Raw genomic sequence first — 24,837 nt, 5'->3', positions numbered from 1 at the left:
TAATCTTTTTAGACGGAGCTCCATGGTGACTTGTGCTATTTTTAGAACATGCACGCGGGCGACCAATTTCCCCCCTGCGGGCGACTTAGTGCCCGCGGGCACCGCGTTGGCTACCTCTGCTATAGATACTACCCCAGTTCCTCACGAGTCTAAAAAACAACTCACGTCAACGCATGTAAGCAACGTGGGCGCCAACGTGGGCGCCAACGTGAGCGCTCTCGTGACCAAAATATTTGACGGCGCTGATTGGCTGAAATTATGTTTCGGCGGCACAGTTTACTATTGAGACTTTTGCAACCTGCTGGTTGCTGCTGTTTGGCTCGGGGGCAGCGCCCCGTAATGATAAACTAATGCCAAGGGCAAGGCCAGGCAGGAAACATGTGACTTATCACTAACTTTAGACATCGTAACACAATTTTAAACAAGATTTTAAAGTAGATTATACATTTTACTGATACCAATTGTATGATATTTACCTCGTTCATTAAAAATAAAAAATATAAAATATATATATTTTTGAAATATATATATATTTTAATATATATTTTTTAATTTAATATTGTTTTTAATATTTTTTTTTGTATGTGGGAAGAGGTGGGGCGGCGCCCCTAGCACCCCTATGGGCCGGCCGCCACAGCGTCCCTAGCAACCACCTTGGTAACAATGAAAACGTTGAATGGACACAATTTCCTGAAGTAATCTTCGTAATAACTAGTAAACTAAAGATTGTATGCATCCACTGCACACATAATCTGAAATAACAACTCATATTTCTTGCATCAAATGACATCAAAACGCAATTTAATGGCCAAACTAACCTTAAAATAGGCATTTTCCACCGAGAATAAAACGAATGTCGGCCATGTTTTTTTTTCTGCAGGGAGAAATTTGAAGATCACGTGACATAGCCATTGGAATGAATGGTGAAAAAAAACGTAGGGATCTTTCAATTTCAGAGGCGTTTTTGTAAAAATACTACTTCCCAAGTTGTGGACCAACGTAGTTATTACACATTTTTTTGTGAGACTAGGTTGGCTGCTCCCTCAGATGTCTTTTAAAGGTAGAGTGTTGGTTTTAAACAACCTTGTGGTATCCCAACTGTGGCACCATCTTACCTGTGTGGAACCTCCCTCAGGCTTACTAGCCCAAATACAAAAGAAGTTGGTAGATTTCTTTTGGGAGGGTCTACACTGGGTGCTACAGGGGGTGCTGTTTTTATCTAGAGAGGAGGGGGGACAGGGCCTTATCCACCTGGCCAGCCGAACAGCCACTTTTAGGATACAATTTTTACAGAGGTATCTGACCGGCCCGGCTGATTTGGTGTGGAGATGTGAACAGCTGCATTCTCCGACGCATGAGTAACCTGGGGCTGGATGCTGCTCTGTTTTTAACTGATTTAAACATTTTAAAGTTAAGTGGGTTACCTCCTTTTTATCAGGGTGTTTTTGAATCTTGGGCCCTTTTTAACCATAAAAGGTGTCCAAAGACTGACTCTCTGCACTGGTTGTTGAAAGAGCCTCTGATTCACAAAGCCAGGTTGGACGTCAGCAGCAGCGAAACGCCCGGCCTGGCGGTGGCGCTGTGCCGATCCAAGACCCTGTGCCTTCGGCAGTTGGTGGATGCAGTGGGGCCCGGGCCTTGGGCTCTCTGCTGTGTCTGCACTCTGTCCGGGTGGCCGAGAGGATCCTGCAACTCTGGAGCCAGATCCTCTCCCCTGATGACAAAAGACTTTTAAGGAGCTACGGACAGGGAAGAGCCAAGCCGGACCCAGCAGACCCCTTCCCGGAGATCTACCTGAGCCCAGGGCTCGGAGAACTGACCGGCCCCCTGCTCAAGGTCGTAAACCAAGGACAAATGACTATCCACAAAGCTGACAAGAAAACACTATACATCAACATTGTAAAGATGGCCAACAAAAATGTGCTGAAGGACAGGGCCTCCACGGCGTGGAGCACCAGACTGGGTGCAGGAAGCGGACCAGGCCCACAGTGGAGGATTTTATACAAACCTCCCATTAAAAAAACGTACTGCCGACCTCCAGTGGAGAATTCGACACGATGCCATCGCCTGTAATTCTTTTATCTCCATTATTAATCCTGCTGTTTTTAACAAGTGTCCATTTTGTTTTAGAGATCTCTGTAGGGGGCCGGAGTAGGCTGTAATCCACTCCACGTTTTCCAGACTCCTTCGTGTGTGGCGGTCTCGCGATGCTCTCCATGTATTCATGCAGCGGTCTCGCGATGTTTCTGGTGCGATTTGACCCCACCATGAACGGGCTCTGATGACGCGTCAGATGTGCGACACGACGGCAGACAGAGTGGATGGATGGAATATCTGCATCTCCGTGCTGGGAATATACAGTTTGTCTTCTTCTTTGGCTTCGGTGGATATAGCGAGACCGACGAAGAAGTCCAAGTTGTTTAATGACTGAGGTGCCAGTTGGAGCGTTGGAGTGGTTGAAACTCAGGATTTGGGAATAGCAAACCTCAACATGTCAACAGGTCGGGCGCCGAAGAACTTTGGTAGCGGTGCTTAGCAGCGAGGGCTAACAGCAACGAGACAGCTGGAAGGCTATCCCGATAGTATACCTCACGTCTGGGAATGAAACAGAGGATTGGGAGTCCGCCTGCTATCACAGTAGTAGCGGGAGAGAGGCAAGTAGTCAGCCGGAGATAGTCGTCGAATTTGGGCGATACAGCAGGTGAGTCCCGACAGCCGTCAGGTCCAAAACCGTAAATAATCACGAGGTTGAAGATATAAAAGCACTTGTTAAACAGACTCAAAGTTTAGTCATATAGCTTAAAAGCAGATAAAATAGCTTAAAACAGATCAAAACTTTGTGGCGTAGGAGAAGCGGCAAACAAACAAGCGCCAGCGTCCTCTCCTCTACGTATCCAATAATCCAGTGGATAATCCACCAGAGTATTATTTCTATTGCCCAGGAGAGGGCGTTTGATCGTGTGGATCACACTTTTTTGGCTGCCACATTGCAGGCTTTTGGTGTTGGGGAGCAATTTTTGTCCTGGGTGAAGTGTTTGTACAGTGATGCATGTTGTGTTGTGAAGGTGGGGGGAGGGCTGAGCAGACCTGTAGCAGTTGAAGCACTGTGTGTGTGTGTGTGTGTGTGTGTGTGTGTGTGTGTGTGTGTGTGTGTGTGTGTGTGTGTGTGTGTGTGTGTGTGTGTGTGTGTGTGTGTGTGTGTGTGTGTGTGTGTGTGTGTGTGTGTGTGTGTGTGTGTGTGTGTGTGTGTGTGTGTGTGTTACCACTAGTCGGCGCTGTAGGCACTAGTCAACTAGTCGTGAAAAAAATGGAGGTAAACGAGGTGCTGCAAATTGCTACAAAACACGTCCGACATTCTTATGTATGGCAGTACTTCAACGAAGATGTAACCAACTCCTCAGTGAAGTGTCAGTGTTGGTGTGTGTGTCATCTCAGCGAGGCAGAATAATAGTCTGTTTCCTGGTTAATCTCATGCGAGTCAGGTGATAGGTGGAGCTTCATCATGACTGTTTATCCGGTTGAGTTTCATTCCAAACGCATGAGTCATGTGTGTTTCCTCATTACTTCCTGTATACTGCTTTTGTCTTCAGTATTTCATGGTTTTTCCCAAACTATGTCTGATAAAGTTTTAAAGGTTGTGAAATAGGTCTAGAAATGACGGTGGCCCTGAAGTGCAAGTCACTACAGCATTTCAGAAAACACTGCAGCATTTCACAAAACACCGCAGCATTTCAGGAAAGGGTATTCCTTTTGGGAGAACACTTATTGTTTGTGATTGGACAGAGCCAGCCAGAGAAGCACTGCTGTGATTGGTTGTTTTTGTTGCCAGTCAAGAAATTACGTTTCGTGATTGGTCAGCACCCGGCGGACAGCACCGTGTATTTCCTGTTTGGTACTATTCAGCTGTTTCTTCACGAATTTTAAACTGAGTTGGAAAGAATGGAAGAAGAGATGGACATCTTAAGGGAATATTTTAACGAAGGATATACATACGATGTTATCCTCGACATGCTTTCAACCCATCACGACATCAACATGTCCCTTAGAACCCTGAAAGCGCGGTTGAAAGAGTTAGGACTGAGGAGACGGGGTGACTACTCGTCAACAAGTGAAGTCAGGAGGGCCATCTTCTCAGAGCTGCGGGTACCTGGACAAATGTTTGGCTATCGAACTATGTTGCTGACATTAAAGCAGAAACATGGACTCTATGTTAAAAGGGAGACTGTAATGAGGATGCTTCGTGAACTCAACCCACTCGGAACATTGTCGCGGACACGCCGTAGGTTTGTCAGACGCACGTACCACTCTATGGGTCCAAATTATGTGTGGCACATAGATGGATATGACAAATTGAAACCGTTTGGCATTGGGATATCTGACTGTATAGACGGGTTCTGCCGCAAAATCATGTGGCTCAAGTGTGGACCAACAAACAAGAACCCAGAAGTGATAAAAAAAAAAAAACGTTATTGACTGTATCAGAAATGTTGGCATTTTACCCATGAGACTGTGCACAGACTGTGGAACAGAGAATGGGTTAATGGCATCTGTCCAGTGCACTCTTCGTCGCGACCACAGTGATTACCACGCTGGTGCCAAAAGCCACATGTTTGGGTCTTCTATGAGCAACCAGCGGATCGAGTCCTGTATACTCCTATATTCAGAAAACAAAGGTATCATGTAGTCTATGTCTTTTTGTAGTGTGGTACCAATACACTTAAGTAAGAATTGACATGAGTTGTTTCGTGTAGCCCAATGCCAGAGTTAGTATCTTTGTGAATACTGTATCAAATAATAATAATATAGTTTTTACCAACTCTACGACTTTGGTCTATAATAAGCTAAATGTATCTATTGTGTTAGGTGTAAGTGTAAAGGGGCAAATGTGAATAAATTATAAGTATAAGTAGTCCACATCATATTTGTGTATAGGGTCATTTGTGTATAACAAAACATCCTGTTTATCCCAAGGACTCAGTTCTGGATGGATCTATTTGCTGATCTAAGAGACCACAGACACTTCAATGGCACTCATGAGCACCAGTGCCTTCTACGGTTCTGTTTCATGACAGTTCTTCAGGCAGACCTGGTTGAATGTGTTCACCTTTGGAACAGGCACAGAATCCGGCCCTCCAGACTTGCCTCTTGTCTGGGTGGAATTCCTAATGAGCTGTATTCAATACTTCACAGGTAAATGTTTTATATTGTGTAGTTAATACACATTTCATGAAAAGTATTGTATTACATAAGCATATGTCTGCCACACCAGAACAAATTAAAATGGGAAATATGAGCTTACACCCATATAGGCTTACACCACACTAATAATGATAACCAAGATGGCCACAAAACACATCATGACATAGTTTCAAAAACTAACATTTCAGAGCATTTAGTTTACATAACATAAGTGTGCTGTTGTGATAAAGTATTCTCATACTTAGCTGCCAATCATCTCCTCTCAAGCATCATTATAATACTAACTGTCTTATAGGTGTGGGTCACGAGATTGTGGCTTTGCTCTGGATGAAGCATCAACCCACATTTTTTGGGGGCATCAGACAGAAGATCCATGTTGTGATCCGGACATCAATGACTATTATCAGCAGGCAATGCAACGACATGGACTTCAACATCCAGAAACCTGGCAAGCAGCCTCCCAGCTGTTGATTACACTGAAGGGAATAGCTGGGCTGTGAATGGGACAGTACCTTCAGTGAGCCCTAACAGAGTTGGCACAAGACATTTGAGGATTTGGGAAACAGTGATTTATTTGCATTTAAGAAAATACATGTTAATTATTCTTGTGAAAACGCTGCAAAACAGTATTGTGTTCCTTAAACATATTAGCACAACTAATAACCTTGTCTTTATAGACGTCTAAAGAAAACTGTGAAACCGATGTGTGAAACATCTTTTTCCCCAAACATGAGGAACTCCACAAGTTTATAAAACTCCAAAAAGCTATACTGTGGTGATGGTTACCATTGATGGTTTCTTTTACCATTTCACAGACATCCAAAACCTGGGGAGTTTTGGATGCCAAAGTCCATATTGGCTTAGTGGAAGTGTTATGGTGTTTGCACAGGTGTTTGCCATGGGATAGATAGATAGATAGTCTCCTGTGAAAACGTGACACATGGAACTAACGAGTTCTCATGAACTAAGTTCTCATTAACCTTTGTGGGAAAAGTACTGCGGTGTGAATGCGCCTTATGGTTCACACATGAATCACGAGACAGTCTTAAGGGTTTTACAGACCAATGTTACACAGTTTGAGTAGATGTTTTACCTGGAATCGGGCCACTGACGTCCTGTTCATGTTTCTTTTTCTTTTAATGCAGCCACAAGAACTGCAAAATTGTTGAAGTGACTGAAATGTCTTCCCACAACGCGGACAATACATCATTTAAGAGTCAGAAGTCGCAATGGGCTAAAACACACCGAGTAAAACCATCACGAAATGTAATTTCTTGACTGGCAACAAAAACAACCAATCACAGCAGTGCTTCTCTGGCTGGCTCTGTCCAATCACAAACAAGAAGTGCTCTCCCTAAAGGAATACCCTTTCCTTCCAATGTGAAATGCTGCGGTGTTTTGTGAAATGCTGTGGTGTTTTCTGAAATGCTGTGACGTTTTCTGAAATGCTGTAGTTTTTTTGTGAAATGTTGTAGTGTTTTCTGAAATGCTGTAGTGTTGTGTGAAACGCTGTGGTGTTTTCTGAAATGCTGTAGTGTTTTGTGGAATGTTGCAGTGACTTGCACTTCAGGGCCACCATAAGAAATACACATCAGTTACACCAATCCAACATACAGTATTATAAACAAAGTTAAATCTGCCTTTTTGTAGTTGTAGTTTTTACATAATGAAGGATCCTGGGAGATTGAGTCTATGGCTCCGAACACAAATCAGAATTTAATCAGCAGTTTTTTGTCTTGCTATATTTCATAATGATAATTCTACATATTTTGTCTGTATGCACTATACTTCTGCTGCATGGACATTAGCTTTTTAACTTTTATAGGGATTATTTTGTATTTTATTGTTTGTATAGTATGTGCACTGAACGGTTTCCCCCCGAAAATAAAAATCACAAAAACTCATCACGACTTTTCCGGTTTAGATTTCAGTTGGTGGACTGGCGAAGTGTGACGTGTGCAGAGAGAGCTGCTGCTATGAAAGACACGTACCGGCCTTTGTATCCTCACGTCTACTACCTGCAGGTACAAAACACCTCACCGTTATGAACCTGTTAAGCCCTGAGCCTGTTTTTCAGGTCGAAGGCTCGAAAATGACATTCCCAGAACAAATGACTATATCTTCACTTGTAAAAGGGGTAAATTAATAACCTTTTTTCTCAAAGTAATGATAAACCTGTGAGTTGGAAGTAGAAAAGTCAGAATCAATAAAGATTTTTTTTTGTTTTAAAGTAAATACAGATTGAACATAGTAAAACAATGTATATTATAGTGTTCTTCCAAATAAAAAACATTACTTATAGTTAACAGGTTAACAGGATAGCAATGATACAAAACATTTAGAAATAAAGAAAAATACATCAAATCATCCTATATCTCTATATGGAAACTTGGGAGCCCTAAATTTAAAAAAATGGTTCATCAACAGTCAGTGGTTAACGTACAAATCAGAAAATCAGTATGACAAAAACATTAAACATATTGTCCACGTACGTTGATAAATATGGAGTTCATTTAAGTCTTATATGAATGTTGTTCAACAATGTTAATCGAGTCAGACTGATTTTTCTCGTGTGTGAGATGTCATAAGACTTAGTCATTGTCCATTTCATCAGCTTCTGTTTCCATGTGTTCAGCTGAGCTGCTGATTGGAGGCTCTGCCTCTCCGTTATCCTCAGTTTGAATTTCATTAAGCTGTGAGGACTGACGACCAACACACTTGTGTCTTTTTAAATGACTATGAAATTTAAATATTTTGTCACAAACATTGCAGCTGTATATTTCCCCTCCTGTGTGGACTCTCATGTGTGTCTTTAAATTTCTATTCAGTGCATAAGCTTTCTTACAGACTGAGCATCTGTATGGTTTCTCTCCTGTGTGGATTCTCATGTGTTCCTTTAAACCTCCACTCCGTGAAAAAGATTTGGTACAAACTGAGCAGTTAAAGGGTTTCTCTCCTGTGTGAATTCTCATGTGTTTTTTAAAACTGTCACTAAGTGCAAAAGATTTGGTACAGAATGAGCAGCTAAAGGGTTTCTCTCCTGTGTGGATTTTTGTGTGTTCCTTTAAACTTCCACTCTGTGAAAAAGATTTCTTACAGACTGCACATCTGTATGGTTTCTCTCCTGTGTGGATTCTCATGTGTTTTTTTAAACTTTGACTCAAAGCAAAAGATTTGGTACAAACTGAGCAGCTAAAGGGTTTCTCTCCTGTATGGATTCTCATGTGTCGCTGAATATTTCTTGCGTATGTAAAAGATTTCGTACACACAGAGCAGCCAAATGGTTTCTTTACAGCACTACGGCTTGAATCACTGACGGATTCTTGTCTATTTTTCAGGGATTTTGAGCCTGACGCAGGTTCTCTGGTCTCCTTCCAATCAGCACTGTGTTCAGTGTCAAGTTCAGAAGAGTCTCCAGAGTCAGGTTCAGAACAGTCTCCAGTGTCGTCCTCAGTCTTTGGTTGTAAACTGCTCTCTGGATCTGAGTTCCTGGCTGGTTCTGGTCCTCGACAGTCATCTCCATCAGCTTCTGTTTCCATGTGTTCAGTTTGTCTTTGACGAGGCTGTGAGGACTGAGGTTTCTCTTTTTCATCTTCACTCTTCACAGGGTCAGGAGTGAAAGTGGACTTGGTGATATCAGACTCCTCCAGCTCCAGAAGCTGCTCTCCCTCCTGACTGATCCTGAGTTCCTCCTGTTCCTGCTTAATGTGTGGGGGGGGCTCTGGGTCCTCCTGGTCCAGACCGGTGCTCCACTCCTGCTGGTCAGGGAGAACCTCTTCTTTAACCACCTCCAGCTGCTGGATGTCTGCAGAAAACAGGAAACAGTCAGAAAAAATTGTTAAGTGTTAGCATTTAAAAATCTAATCACCATTAAAATGGCAGACATTTTGCAACCCTAATTAATGCCTTTGTTTTTATACTTTCATATTATCTTTCTTAGTCCCACCTATTGTGTATTTTTGTTGGCTCAAATCACTCATGTAGCCCAACCCCTTTCCACTTCCAGTTAAAAATGAAAAAGGGTTTTTTCTTCTGGTTTAGCACTAGCTGCAATGTAAACAATGAATTGTATTTGGGATCGTTCAGAGATACACTACGCCAATAGAATGGTAATACTACAAATATATTGTAGGGCCATACCTACACAAAACATGTCTGTGAATTTTTTTGCCAAAAAGATCACCCATTGTAGCCATGCCTCATACTGCTCATACCCCTCTATTCCAGCCCAGTTCCAAAAACGCTGATTCTGTGAAGGTAGCTTTAAAAACAGCTGCTGCTAGCCACGCCCCTTTGTAGCATCACGCAGCTTTCCCCTGCTAAGAGAGTTTTCTACCGGGAGAAATTCAGTTAAAAGCTCCCGTGATTAAATGCCATATTATGCTCCAAACCACTTCAAGCATTATTTCTGAAACAGTATGGAGCTCAAAACGTTCTTTCTCGCAGGGTTTACCACAAGGACATTACGTTACACATATTCTCTCCAGTACAGCATTAGCTCTGAGTCTTAGCGATGCTTGCTAATGTAAACACAGACCATATTACTCCCAAAACACACCGCGCATTGTTTCTGATCCAGCACATAGCTTGACATGTTGTTTCGTAAGTGTTTACCGCTAGAACAGTGCCATTATATGTATTATATATAACAACTTTGCTCCAAATGCCTCCTGCAGACATCCTGGTGAATACACAGACACACAGCTGCGAGAGGGGATTCAGCTAGACGACTGTATACGGAGGGACGGACACGGTTGGAACGTGTGCCGGAGACGATAGGTTGGGACGTGTCACGTGTGCCGTAGACGATAGGTTGGGACGTGTCACGTATGCCACATTTCACCAATGACGTCATAGGAGCCAAATCCTGGATCTGCTCGTTTGCACCCCGCTTTTCTTTCTTTTTCTTGTGATTTTTTTCCTGTGTCATATGTGGTAGCACAGTTCAATGTTTATTGAAAACATTACCCACTGTAGTATGTGACGTGTGAATAAACTCCAACTCTGTATCAACAACACTGTTGTGTAACTTCAGTTAAATACTTGTATGTGTGTAGATTAGAAAGAGGTAAGAAAGGATCTGCAGTATTTTATGAAGTATTAATCATACAAAGGTCCGTTTTATACAAGTAGAAGTGTGTATTCACCTGGTAGTAGGCTGTCAGTAATGGCTACGCCTCTCTATTTGGACTGGTAGATCTCAGCAGACTGGCAACTTTAAAAGTAGCTCTCGGTTCAAAAAAGGTTGGGCACCACTGCTGTAGGTGAAGGATGCTTCAGGAAAAGACCAAACACTAGATGTCTTTCCGTCGCCAACATGTGTTTTCGAGACACTGATATTAACGGGGAAACCCTGCAGGACTGAAATGCCTTGTCTCTGGGTGTTCCTCAATGTCGAGGACGCTTGCTTGGTAGCACATGTCTTCCGAGCAGGGCCGACCCTAGGCACTGGCGAACTAGCTGGTCGCCTAGGGCGCCAGATTTGGAAGGGCGTTACTATTAAAAATACAACATTTTTTTTTTATTCTGCCTAATTTTCTGCCCTTGATGTAATGCAATGACATTCATAATTGAATAAAGTAAACACCCTTTGCACCCCGACACGGCAACATTTTGCATTTGCCCTGTACGATGTGTGCTGTAAGTGATGAAAGTGGGGGATGTTGACTTATCTGGCGCCCGCAGCTCACAGCCAAAGTGCGAGCGAGCCTCCGTCCATCGGTACCGCGGATTGTTGTTGGATTGAGGCTGATTACTACAGCTCAGTGTGGTAAAGCAGGGGTCGCGAGATGATTACAAAATTAAAATGAAAAAAAAAAATGATATATATATTTTTTTTATTATTATTAATAATAACGTTTGCAAAGACATTTTCAGGGTCGGACTAGCCATCTGTATTATTTCCCGACAACGAGGCTCCCCTTTGACAATCCACTAGCGCAGTGTTTGTGTGGAAAACTGAAATTAATTCACGAGCAAGTACTTTTCCCACAAAGGTTCCTGAGAACTCTTTAGTTCTCATGAACTAAGTACAGATCGCGTTCACACCGGAAATTAGTTCTTGGGGGTGGATGGCGCTGGATTAGGCAAATGACTCCCAGCAGCTTCTACTGAAGCCTTCCGAGTAAACGGCCAGAACGTCGACACCTCCTCATCTCCACCGCTCCCATGTTTTATTTTGTGTTGTCATAAGTTAGTCTCTCTGCGTTTCTGCGCTGGGCTAATGCTAATAATGCAATGCGAGGATAATAAAATGGCGGCTTCACAAAAGTTTTTGGGAGTTTGACGGGGCGTGGTTTGCATTCCGCCCAGCCAATCAGACACAGGAACCTTTTTCTCCCACGAAAGTCCCTGCTCTCTAGCAGGGACTGAAAAGGGGGTAAAAAAGGTTCTGAAACTTTGAAATAGTCCCATACTACCGACGACATGTTTGTTTACTGTCCTGGCTTCACGGCCGCACACCATTTAGGTCACAGCCAGGCATGAGTTAGGGAGCGCTGGATTTGTGAAAAACTCCCCTTTTCTTAAACCACTAATAACACAGTACTGGGCAAAACGGGACAAGCCGAGTGAAAAACAAGCGCCCCTCATCCCAATCCACCCACACCGCAGTATTCTTTTCTTTTTTTTTACCCCAAAAATATATTGTATATTATCGGGGCTATTAATACTTTTATCGGGTTTGTCGGGATGACGTCATAATTCCTAATATCGGACCGATAATTATCAGGCCGATAATTATCGTGCACCACTAATTTTCAGTGCTGCTTGGTGAATGTTCTTATAGTTTTCTGGGTCTACAAGGCTCCAGAAATGTTGTGAGTTTTGCTGAGACTTAAGCTGAACATGATTTTGGAGATTTATAACCTCCATCTCCACAGGACTGACACTGAACAGTTCAGCCATCTTTTTCTTCTTCGTCTTGACATTAAATTATAAACCATAATAAATCAATTATATAGGTCTAAACTCCCTATATCTGTGTGTGAAATTGTTCCATCCTCAAAAACAAAAAAATGAATACTTTTGCAGCTTCTAGCAATGGTCTTCTGTTAAAAAAAAAGACACTGAATGTCCTGAATGTGGCATCACACACTTGACTTAAGTCTGAACATAGCATACAGGAGTATTTACAACAGCATTATAAATAAAAAAATAGTGCATGTGGGTGCACACATTCTCTGTCTTACTGTTACATAAATCCGATGAATGTATGAGACTAAATTAGCTTCATCATATCTCAATCAGTGATTAATTGAATAATAAAGTTTCTATCAGGTCACTATCATCCTGTCACTTATTATTTTCAGGGAGGGGGCGGGGTTTGGAGGAGCGGAGAGGAGACAGTGATCGCGCAAGCTTTCCTCCTGCCTTCACAGACTGTACAAGTACTTATCAACTGAAAATAGCAAGAGGACATTCATACTCTGCAATCCAAGACTTGATTAAATCCAAAAACCTGACATGATGATAATTTGTGTGTCTCTGAGGCGCAGCGACATGGGCCTGATTCAGACTGGGTCATTCTACTGTTGGTTCTAGACTGGTGTTGCTGGAGAAAGCAGACTCGTGGTGTGGTGTTGCTGTGCCGCTGTCACGTCTGTTCCTTGATCACTGCGTCACGGACCAATTTGATATTCGTGTAACAGAAATAAAATATGTTACATTTATTTGTTGTTGGCTATGGTATGTTATTGACAGTGGCGGCTGGTGGAAAATATTTTCGGTGGGGCTGTGGAAATTAGTGATGGGCATTTCGAATCCCTTCGGGGACACAAATCTTCTGATTCAGTTCACTTTAAAGATTCGTTCACTGATTCGTTCACCGGTTCGCAAACGACTTCTGGTGATTTGCACGTTCGCAAACGATTCGTCTTTGTACGTAATTCGTTCAGTGAGTCTTCACTACTGCCGAAGTCCGTACAAGAAGTTCGCTGGCGTAAAATGTATGATATTAAAAACACATTTTACACCTCACCTTGTTTCCCCATGAATTATGCTCTGGGAATAGGCTACATATTATTTAAGAAATATAATTGGCCATTGTTAAATCCATGGTTAAATCTCATAAATGTGTGCCTGACTATACGATGTATTACAGCAGGCTAGCATGTTATACTTTCAAACTCATATGCGCGTACTATGTGGCCTAACTTAAATCCCAAAGCATTAAACTCCATTTGGCCGAGTTCAAAGTGAATAAAAAAATATATCCTCTACATCGGTGACGATTTATTCATATTCTATGTACCCATCTATGTTTGTTTACCTTTAGCTAGCGGCTAAGCTAGTCGGACGCTACGGTTCAGGTATCCGTCCTCTGAAGCTTTTAGGGCCGACAGGGGGAGGAGAATGTCCCGCTAACGCTGTGTGTGTTTCACATTAGCAGGACGCTATGGAGCTCAGGTATCCGCCCTCTGAAGCTTTTAGGGCCGACAGGGGGAGGAGAATACAACGCTGTGTGTATTTATCGCTAAGCTACCGGCTAAGCTAGCTGGACGCTACGGTTCAGGTATCCGTCTTCTGAGGCATTTATGGCGGATAGGTTGAGGAGGATGTCCCGCTCCTGTGTGTGTGTGTGTGTGTGTGTGTGTGTGTGTGTGTGTGTGTGTGTGTAACGGAGCTCAGATGGGAGGATTCTGATTAAAGTTTTAATCCTCTGCCAAACTGCAGTATCATCACTGAGCGATCAGAACTCGCGACAGGGGAAGCAAATACAGACATCACACGACGTAGCTTTAGGTAGCAAAGCACGGAGATATGCTCACATTTTGCTGTTATTCTGATCAAAAACGAGAAAAACGCAACTGAAGGTTAATCCATAGGTTAATCCAATGTTGTCTGTCACTTTGAAAAAGTATTGATAATCCATCATTCCATTTTTATGTCAAAAACTGAGTTTTCATTAGCTGCTAATGATAGCTTCCAGAGTGATTGACAGCTTCCTGTTTTGTCTCCTTTGATACGAGTCCAAACAACTCACAGACTGCACCGGGCGCTGACGTAGGTGTCCTGTGACCATCAGATTTGACAACGCTGATTGGCTGAAATTATGTTTTGGCGGCATAGTTTAAAGATAGCAACATTCAGCTGCTAGTGGCTGCTGCTGCACTGGTTGAGGGCTCCTCTCTTAGCGCCCAGAAGACGAGAGAGAGAGAGAGAGAGGGTAATGATACATGGCAAGGCCAGGCAGGAAACATGTGACTTATCAGTAACTTTAGACATCGTAACACAATTTTAAACGATATTTTATTGTAGATTATACATTTTACTGATACCAATTATGTAATATTTACCTTGTTCATTAAAAATAAAAATAATAAAATATTTTTTTTTTAATTGTTTTTTTTCATGTGGGAAGAGGTGGGGCGGCGCCCCTAGCGCCCCTATGGGCCGGCCGCCACTTTATTGATTATGTTCACATACTTATTTGATTATTAAAATGTAAACCGATCTTTTCCATATGGGTGTTTAGAGTTGTACCCCCTAGATCTAGTCTCTAGTAATTCTGCTCAAAGTGCACCAGATTGAAGCATTTTACTTTAAAAAAAAATCCAGGGAGGCATACCCACGTACCCCCCTAGAGGACCACCCACCAATTAAAACATGTTCATACAATAATGATTACATTTGAAACCTTCTTTATGGATATAACCAACATGTCAATACGTTTCAGTTTTTGTATTGGTCTGCTGTAGAGATTTTTCCTTTATTCTTTATATGTTCTAGTGTGTATTGCTTTGAGGGGCGGGACCAAATCATAATCTCGCCTAGGGCGCCAAAATGTCTAGGGCCGGCCCTGCTTCCGAGTCACTTGCTTCAGAAGCGAGGCAAGGATCCGTCCTAGCCTCGGAAAATGAAGAATTGTGGAACAGGCTAACAGGTGTGCGTCATATGCGAGGCCCCGCCTTAAAGGGTATATGCAGGAATCCTGAAGTCAAATGTAATACCTTTTAAGACCTTTTTTAAGACCCTTTCCATACGTTTTAAGTCTCTCTCTCTCTCTCTATCTATATGGCTGCTGCCCCTCCCTACACGCAGATCACACAGACTCAAACCTCATCTTATGCCCAAATGCGCTCCGCAGCCGTTGCGAGGTTCCGGCGCTAACAGTTCATGAGCGTGCTTCCCCGCCCCCTGTCAACACATGAGTGGCCAGCCTAAACAACAATAAGCACTGCTTGGCAACCGTGTGTGGCGGCAAAGTACATAGACATTTTGACAGGAGAGATTTAGTTTTTATTTACAGTCTAACAAGAATCCTACACAACAGACATGGCGTCAAAAAGGAGTAATGTGTGGAAATATTTCGACCAGGTTACGCCCCTTTCACACCAACGCGTTTTCAGCTCCGGCTCGGAGCTGGAGCCTGAAAAGTACCGTTTTTTCCTGTTCACACCACAGCGGTGCCACCTCTTAGCTCCGAAATCCGGTTCACTTCCAGCTACAAAAAATTGTCGGTCTAGAGGCAAGAGCTTCGGAGCTAAGAGGCAGCGTCGCTTACGTCGAGGCGTGCAGGAAACTAAACTCACCTCCCCTGAACATGGGTCGACTGAAGAGTCTCGTCATGCCTGCCTACAAGCAGTAGTGCTTATAAACACACTTTATAAAGTCAGGCAACACTAACCAGGCTTTGTGTGATTCTGTTTATTTGTACCTTACTTTGACCATCCGTTCACTGTTATTGATCATTGTGGAGAGAGGCAGACGTTTTGTTTTGTATTATAGAAGCTATCGGATGGAATCAATACATGGGCTGCACAGGTTGTTGTGTCCGACTATCACAAGTAGAATCATAATAAAAATACGCCGGTAAAATATGCCTGTAGAAAACGGTTTATGCCGCAATAGGATAGCAATAGCAAGTAGTCAGTTTAGCTTTGGTTGCTATGCTAACATCACCCATTTTATACCAGAGAAACTGTCAGAACAGCGTTGTGATGCCAAACAGCGTCAATTCAGACTGACACACATTCACTTAAGGGGAACTGGGGATATGTATCAGCTGCTTGTGTGACAGTCAGACAGTGAAGAGCAGCCAGCACTGCAGAGGTCGGTAAATGCCGCTGAGACACATTAATAAACAATGAACCACGGCACTCTGGAGAAAAGCATAAGGTTGGAGAAGTCGTTATTTAATTTAATCTGGCTTTGTGTGATTAAAAGCAACACGATCATCGACCCGACGCAGTCCCCCATTATTGTTGTTGTTGTTGCTAGCGCCGTAACACTGTTGGGGAGCAAATCAGCAATGTAAACGGTGACGTCATGACGCAGCAGCGGCAGCTCTGGGCGGTGTGAACAGAGCGGGAGCAGAAAAGGGAAACCGGAGCTGAACCAGAAAAGCTCCCGCTCGGAGCTAGAAAGGGAAAAGCGGTCGTGACGTCATGACGCAGCAGCGGCAGCACCAGTCGGGCTCTGGGCGGTGTGAACAAAACGGGAGCAGAAAAAGGGAAACCGGAGTTGAACCTAGGCCTGTCGCGATAATCGATAAATTGACTTATCGTACGATAAATAAAAATGGACTCGATAACTTTTCTGAGCTCGATAAATTGCCGTTTACATGCGTGTTTGTTTACATAAGGATGTGACCAGCATTTTAGCTAGGAGCGCTGTGGCTGACAGACGAGCTGTGGCTGCCGGCCATGTGCGCTGTGAGGGGCGGGGCTGACACACAGCCAGGTCAGGACACTCTGTGTGCAGGTACAGCAGCGTAGCAGCCAAATTAATAATTTAGCAACAAGCGGGAGACAACGTGTGACTTACTCACAGGGAATTTAAAGTGAATGGAATTGGTTACAAAACCTACACATCTCGATTCTCCGGTGTGGCAGTATTTTGGATTCAAGCCAAATCAACGAGGCCAACCTACGGACTTGAATGAGCCGGGCGGTGTGTCGCATTTGTTTAAAAAAGGTAGCGACAAAAGCAGGCAATACCACGCATTTTAAACTACACCTAAAACACAACCACTCCATTCCGTTTTCCCAGCTGGTAGCAAACACGGCAGCTGGAGAGGGAGAGCCCCCACCTTCCCGACAGTTTACAATCAAAGATGCATTTGCAAACATGTTGGTGTTCCTTGCTCGAAAACTTTGAAAAACAGATTTGGATATGGCCTGTTGAGGCATCTGGGTCTTTGTATGGACAGTGGACTGTACACATGACTGTTGTTTTAAGGAGATTTTTTTTGCTTGCGAGACAATGTGTGCTCATATTGATTTATTTATATATATATATTTATCTATCTATCTATCTAGAGAGTGATAGATAGATGGATTGAGAGCTCTGTTTTCCAGCCTGAGTCTATTTAATTTATTGTATTGGTTGTGTGTGATTTAATTAATTTATTATAATTTAATTAATTTGTTTTATTTATTATATATCATTTATATATTTTAAAATTATTTCACATTTCATTTGCAATGTTGAATGTTCAATAAAAAGTTCTGTTTAAAAGGATGTACTAGAATTATTATGATATATTATCAGTATATCAGTGGTCTAAAATGGTCTTACAATGGTGCCGACAATATTATCGTTTATCGCATTAACTTCCACGAACATTTATCGTCCAACAAAATTATTTATCGTGAGAGGCCTAGTTGAACCAGAAAAGCTCTAGCTCGGAGCTAGAAAGGGAAAAGCGCTGGTGTGAAAGCCGCATTAGTGAGTGCGGTGTAGAGTGCAAACTATGCCAAATTAAACTTATATACTTACTATACCTTGCTATACCCGCAACCTCCGTTCCAGCTGAAATGGTCTTCTCTACAGCTGGCCTGATTGTGAATCGCCTCAGCACATTAAAGCTGTAGGCCTATAGCTGTCAAACTGTGATCACCAGTTCAATATATTTGACAAATTCGACTTGGTTTCTATACTTATTTGAACATGTATTTATTTAATTTATTTCCAAATGTTATTGACATTTTATTTTTTTTATAGGATATGTACATTTCGGTTAACCGGTTAAACCGTTTTTTGGGGGGTCGAATATTCGAATATAGATTTGCTTTCAAATTCCCATCCCTAATTAATACTACTGTGTAATATATTTGTAGATACATATTTAAGGAGTACAATATAAGAAAAGCACAAGTTTCATTTGTGGGCCATATTTCATTATACTTTTTGAATTGGCCAAGGGCCAATTCAAAATGGCCAGCGGGCTGCATTTGGCTCCCGGGTCGTACTTTGGACACCCCTGGTTTAAAGTGTTAATTAAGAGTAAAGGGAACAGACCTGCTCTGTTTATCCGAAGCTGAGGCTGTAAAACAGCGTCCAGTAGTTTCTGGAGTCTCTCGTTCTCCTCTTTTGAACGAGACAGCTCCTCCTCGTGCTCTGCTAAAGTATTTTCAAACAGAGCAAATATGTCTTCAGCAGCAGCAGTGAGTCGCTGCTTCTTCAACGACAGCAGCATTTGGACTTTACTCATGTTTACTAGATCACCTTTTCCTGCAAACTCCGTTAAACGCTGACTAGTGATGCTAACGTGTTTCCAGCTAGCATGCTGATCTAGCTCCTATAGTCCGAGTTCAACGCTCCAGAAAAAAGAGCACACAGTCCATTCAGAGGTTTATCCAGACACACAGATGATGGATCAGTAGTGCTGAAGCTCACACACACTTCATCGGGAACACAGAGAGAGAGAACCGTAGCGACGAGACGCCTCCTCGATCCAGGTTCTTCTTCTTCTTCTTCTTCTTCTTCTTCTTCTTCTTCTTCTTCATGGCGGATCGCAAACAGCTTTTGGTTGCATACCGCCACCTACTGTACACGAGTGTGTGTCATCATGTCATCCCTCTCTAATAAACCAAAGTGTCGAAAAACATAAAACTAAGAAACCATAAAATAAATAAAGCAAAACAAAAAACAAATCATCCATGGTCTATTATAACCTACTGTTAGATTATTTTCACTATTCCAGTTTCCCTCAAAAAGGTGAACTGTGCCTTGGTAGCTCTTACTCCTTCTCCTTCTGTTCCCAGAATACCAGCTACATTTCACTCCCTCTCTGCCTCTAAAACCTTATCCCTTAATTTTCCTCTTTCAACTCTATATGACACAATGTAATAAAATATGTTCCACATTTTCCCTAACTCCACAGTTCCCACACGTGTCACTGTCACTTTTCCCCATGACATACATTACATGTTATTTGTTAGACGCTTTTATCCAAAGCGACATACATACTCAATACTTTGGACAATCCACACATGAGCAATTTGGGGTGAAGCGTCTTGCCCAGGGACACAACGACATGCTGACTGTAGTGGGGTATGAACCTGTGACCCTCTGATCCCAAAAAGAGAGGAAAAAGACGAGAAAAAAACGATTCTCTTGCTCCCTCTTTCCCTTCTGTAGCATGTAAAAGTATTTATATACAGAAGCACTTTAATAAAGACCAACAAAGTATGCGTTTGTTGACTAATAACACTTGTGTTTTGCAGTTAACTATTAACACATTTATATTATATATTTCTAATAAATATTAAGTAACACGTATAATTCTTTCAAGTTACTTACATACAATTATTATTATTTCTTTATCAGGGATAGTTTTTGAAGTAACCAATATTGACTTGTATTGAAGCTCATGGTTTTTGTGCTGTGGATAAATACTTAAATGTACCCATTACATTTAATATGAACTAAGAAGGTATTGGTGTTATAATGTATTTCTTTTAACAAACAAAGAGAAAACCTATAGAAATTCTAAACATAGCACTCCACTCAATTATTGGACAGTCACGTATTGATAGAACCAAACCTTTATTTTAAAGTAGTTCAGCTTAATAAAATGTAAAACAACCCATAAAAGTAAGAAAGGTGCAGTATAAAAAAAATAACAATCTAAATGAGTTTTAACATAAAATAAACATTATCATAAACTTAATAAAATATATACATGCATATATATAAATAAATATCAAACTATGCACCGAACTATATATACATAAATAAGTGTCCAGTGTCCATGCCTCTGTGGGGGGATATACATTTTGTTATGTCCTCCAACCATTGCTCCTTTGGCACAATGTAGTTCACTACTGGCTGTGTCCAGTGTCCGCTGTCCCAAACCTCCCACACCTTCACACGTGTTGGGCAGTACTTTGAGGGGCAGTTTTTGGCTGTATGGAGCAGGAGCAGGACTAGGAGCAGGAAAAGAAGAGAGAGGCTGGCATTCAAAGGCTGGCATTCAGAGCCTGTGGAGCAGCGACCAGGACAGGAACCTGTGAGCTCACTGGTGTAAATATCATGGAGCCCAAAGGTGGAGCAGGGAAGAGCTTCAACACCACCTGTGGACCTGAGGGTGGAGCAGGGAAGAGCTACAACACCACCTGTGGACCTGAGGGTGGAGCAGGGAACAGCTGCTCCACCTTGCTTCTATGCTTTGTGATCTGGAATGTGACAATAGCGAAGTTGAGGCATTTATTATAAATGATCTATAGCAGTTAATGTTTCCAGATTTATAACCGAACACATTTAGAATAAAAACTAGTTTTAATGTTATTGTTTATAAGAGAGTTTAACAAACATGTAAATCAAATACACAATCATGTTATATTTGACCTTTTTGGTTGAGTCCATCTTTAAGATGGAACCAAATGTGGAGGTGATGCTGGCCTTGATATGGTCCATGTGGGAGAGGATATCCCTGCCGTACATGGACAGCACCCAGTGACTGCTTGGGAGGAGGCTGTGCTCTGGGGACTCCTGGCAGACCACAGGGTGGAGGCTGTAGGCTCTGGGGGTAACTACTGGGGGTGTGATATAAAATGTATGCTTGAGGCATTTCTTAATCTGAATCTATCATCATTATGTTTTAGTCTGGAGTGAGTCACTCAGTGTAAATCCTTGGATTGATAATATTTGCACCAGTAAATTGGAAATGTTCAGTAATTAGACCCTCCAGAAAAACGCGATTCTGCGATCGCGGAATTTACCACAGAATCAGCAAAATGGCGCAAATTTTTAAAAGGCCGCATATTTATCAAAAGGCCGCATAATCCCCGCATTTTTCCACACAAAATTGAGAAGAAAAAAAAGTTAACTCGTCTTGACGTGACGTCATCAGCTCGCGCATCAAAGAATGTAAACAACACTGTATAGAGTGAACGTGTGGAGCTCACACGATAGAGAAAACAACAAGATGAAAAAATCTAATCCATCTCATTTACCGACGAACATTTCTACTAAAGACCGGGCAAAAAGTGAGGGGAAACTATTCTGCACCCCGTGCAACTGTGTGTTGGAGCATAAGAGAAAATCGACGGTGGCGACCCACTTTGATTAATTCAAACATTCGAAAATGCTTTCTGCTGCTGCGGACAAGAAAGCCATTCAACTCACGTTCACCGAGGCATCAACCTCCAAAACCCTTTCGAGGGCTACAAGAAACGAAGTGAGTAGCCTACAAGATTGAAGCTGGTCAGATAACGAACGAGCAAATGAAAACAGAATGAGGCGGAGAATTGTGTGTGTGTGTGTGGGGGGGGGGGGGGGGGGGGGGGGGGGGAGTGTGAGATTAAAATAGCCCAATTGCTTTTACAATAAATAAACATTGAATGTGTTTGATTGAATAGTAAAGGGGTTTAACGTTAGTGGCAGGTTGTGTGTGGGAGAGAATAAATAAGACAGCCCAATATTTAAAAAAATTGTTATTCTTTTCCCCCGCATATTTCGCAACTTCCCGCAATTTCACCGCATAAAATCACATAAAAACCCTGCATGTTTAATCGCATAATCAAGGAATTTTGCCCGCATAATCAAGGATTTTTGCCCGCGTTTTTCTGGAGGGTCTAAGTAATATACTTATCATATGTGAATAATAAGTAATAGGTACATATGTTTCTATACTTTACCTTCTGACAGAGGTCACGTCACTTCCGTTTCCTTGGAGCGGGTTTATCCCTCCTGAAGGCCAAAGCCCGTCCATTCAGCATCTCCCATTTCTTTTTGGCTGATAGGTTTAGTGATCATCTAAACTTTAAGTAAAATAATAATGCAAGTGTTAGAGAGAACTACACTGCAAAGTGAACAACACTGATACCATGTTAACCATTATTTATACAGGTTATCTACACATATAATCATGTCTAAACACACATCATGTTCATAAACTGTGAAGTTATCCTTTTATCCATAAATGATTGATGTATGTATATTGAATTACAATTAATGTAATGTTATACAGTATATAGCTATCTTTAATATATATTCAACAATATACTGTATCCTTCCTGGAGCATATAACACACTTTATCATATCATAGATACATATTTAAGGTGCCAGGGTATAATCAGGCTACAGCCGTTGTGTTGGAGGACCGTGGAGGACTCATCAGTGTATCCTCGGTTATAGCTCCTCCAGAGAGCCTCCTCGACGCTCGATCCTCGGTCCTCGAAGTGCATTTAGAGAAATGAGATGTCCTTCAACATGGCGTGCTGAAATTCATTTCTGGGTCACTACCGGAGGAGTCGAGGAGTCGAGGAGGGGGATTTGATGAAATGAGAAAGGGCCAAAGTTGATCGAAGTGGAAAAAGTCGATATATAAGAAGGTAAGATTTGTTTTGATACAATGAGCGTCATATTTACCCAGCTAGCGTTAGCTTGTTTGGTAAAAGAGTTTGCAAGTCAAGAGACAGCACTGTGCACCTAAATGTAACTCTTGACATCATAAAGATATATTATAGGTGCAGAGAGGAGTTGGTTTATTGTGCCCCAATGTAAATCCTAATGTGAGAGTTAAAGGATGGTCAACAATATAATGTACCTTGGTCAGTTTGGATTTATCGTGGCATTTATTCTTAATTAAAGTGAATTTATTTTATTTCAGTCAGTCATTTGTGTGTATGCAGGTGTGGGACATTCCAAATGTTCCAAAAGTGAGCACTCCACGAATGGACAACAGTTTGACAGGGCAAAATAAAACATTGTCAACATATTATTTTGTGCCACAAGAAGCAGAATGTTTTAACAGTACAGTAGTTTGAATATATTTGTTGTTTACCTTTTTTGAAAGACCTCTCAGGCACCCCCAATCAGCGTCTGATCGGGTAAGACTAATTCAAAATGTAATTATACCATGTAGGTTTGAATTTGTGAACATAAAATCAATAAATACCTTTGTGTGCACTTATTTCCTGGATAAAAATAGGATGGACAACCAACACCATTCCAGGAAGAGGTCCAGTCTGCCCTGGGTCAGAACAACTTCAAGGTAAACGATGTTGACAGTCGCATCGTGACACAGTAGTGTGGTGTGTATCTTTATTTTTACATTTGTTTGTTTGTGCCTCCAATCACAGTGGGTAACATTGCCAGGAAGCAGAATAATTATACTTTCATACATTTCCAAATGACACCCACAATATCTGACATCTTTATAGTGAAGATATATATAAAAAACACCCACAAATATTTTTCAAAGATCAGATATTGTTTGTTGCATCCATTTCAAATGTTTACAAGGATTGTGCAGGAGTATGACAAAAGTGCTGTTGTCAGTTTAGAACCCAATGTATTGGAAAGAAAACAGGAAGACGATCGACATCCTTTTGTAAATATGACTGTCATGCGTATATATTATGTATTTAAAAATAATTATTCAACTGTCTTCTCACTGCAGCAACTACACAAATGTGTATGCACTTATTATTGATAGCCAGTCTGAACCAGAAGACAAAATGGAGCAAAGGTATTAATTGTTACTATTACCACTTAATTGTTCTATTCTATACTGTAAATCTTATTACTAGCTTCATCATTTAATATTACAATACAACACTTTGTCTTTCCCAGCACAGAATACCTGACTGCGGCACACATTGTTGCAGAACTCTCTGCAAAAAGAACAAATACATCTTGCAGCAGGTTCAATATTAATACAGCCAATGTGTGGGATGGAGCAATCCGCGGCTTCAAAGGTGCCTCATTCGACCCCTCTCATGAGATGTCAGTTAAGTTCACTGATGATGAGGGACAAACTGAGGATGGAGGGGACACTGGTGGTCCCAATCGTGAGTTCCTGACCCTCCTTATGGAATGCCTGAGAATGCGAAGAAAACATCACGTCAGCGACTGTTTGTGCTCCATGGCGGTGTGACTTTCACAGCCGCTCACTGTCTCACAATCTGATTCTAAATGTATAATGTTCTCTATAAAGATATAACTAATACACAATTATGAATGTATAATATAAGCTGTTTTGTGTATTTAAACATGCATTGGTCTACAATTTAATGATGGCTTCTACATATTTCACATAAACAGAAAAAAGGTGTCCTTCATGCTGATAACTAGTGTATGCATCTGCCAATTAGTATTCTAAACAGAGTAGTGTGTTGAATCCTTATGTCTTGCATTTGAAACAGATACAATATATATATAGACTAAATACGAAATTTGTGTGTGTGTGTGTGTGTGTGTGTGTGTGTGTGTGTGTGTGTGTGTGTGTGTGTGTGTGTGTGTGTGTGTGTGTGTGTGTGTGTGTGTGTGTGTGTGTGTGTGTGTGTGTGTGTGTGTGTGTGTGTGTGTGCGTGCGTCTTGCCAACCCTCCCGATTTTCGCAGGAGACTCCAGATATCATTGCCCTCTCCCGGTTTCCTCCCGGGGTCATATTTCTCCCGATTTCTG

General features: G+C 41.8%; 1 protein-coding gene and 1 long non-coding RNA gene across 2 annotated transcripts; one reads left to right on the top strand and one right to left on the bottom strand.

Annotated features, from left to right (window-relative positions):
* Positions 1–4,551: 4,551 nt before the first annotated feature.
* On the top strand, positions 4,552–5,616 carry LOC307044318. The gene is made up of 3 exons (XR_013809607.1): positions 4,552–4,673; positions 4,972–5,190; positions 5,495–5,616. It is a non-coding gene; the product is annotated as an uncharacterized lncRNA (long non-coding RNA).
* A 1,786-nt stretch (positions 5,617–7,402) lies between these two features.
* Positions 7,403–18,882, bottom strand: LOC307044316 (uncharacterized protein). The gene is made up of 2 exons (XM_079689409.1): positions 18,442–18,882; positions 7,403–9,004 (listed from the first exon to the last, which is right to left on the bottom strand). The coding sequence occupies exons 1-2, from the start codon at positions 18,632–18,634 to the stop codon at positions 7,791–7,793; spliced, it is 1,407 nt and encodes a 468-aa protein (XP_079545535.1). The 5' UTR covers positions 18,635–18,882; the 3' UTR covers positions 7,403–7,790.
* Between the last annotated feature and the right edge of the window lie 5,955 nt (positions 18,883–24,837).

Source organism: Notothenia rossii (assembly GCF_949606895.1).
Source record: "Notothenia rossii genome assembly, chromosome: 6".
NCBI classification, from domain to species: Eukaryota; Metazoa; Chordata; class Actinopteri; order Perciformes; family Nototheniidae; genus Notothenia; species Notothenia rossii.
This window is presented reverse-complemented; position numbering and strand designations above follow the sequence as displayed.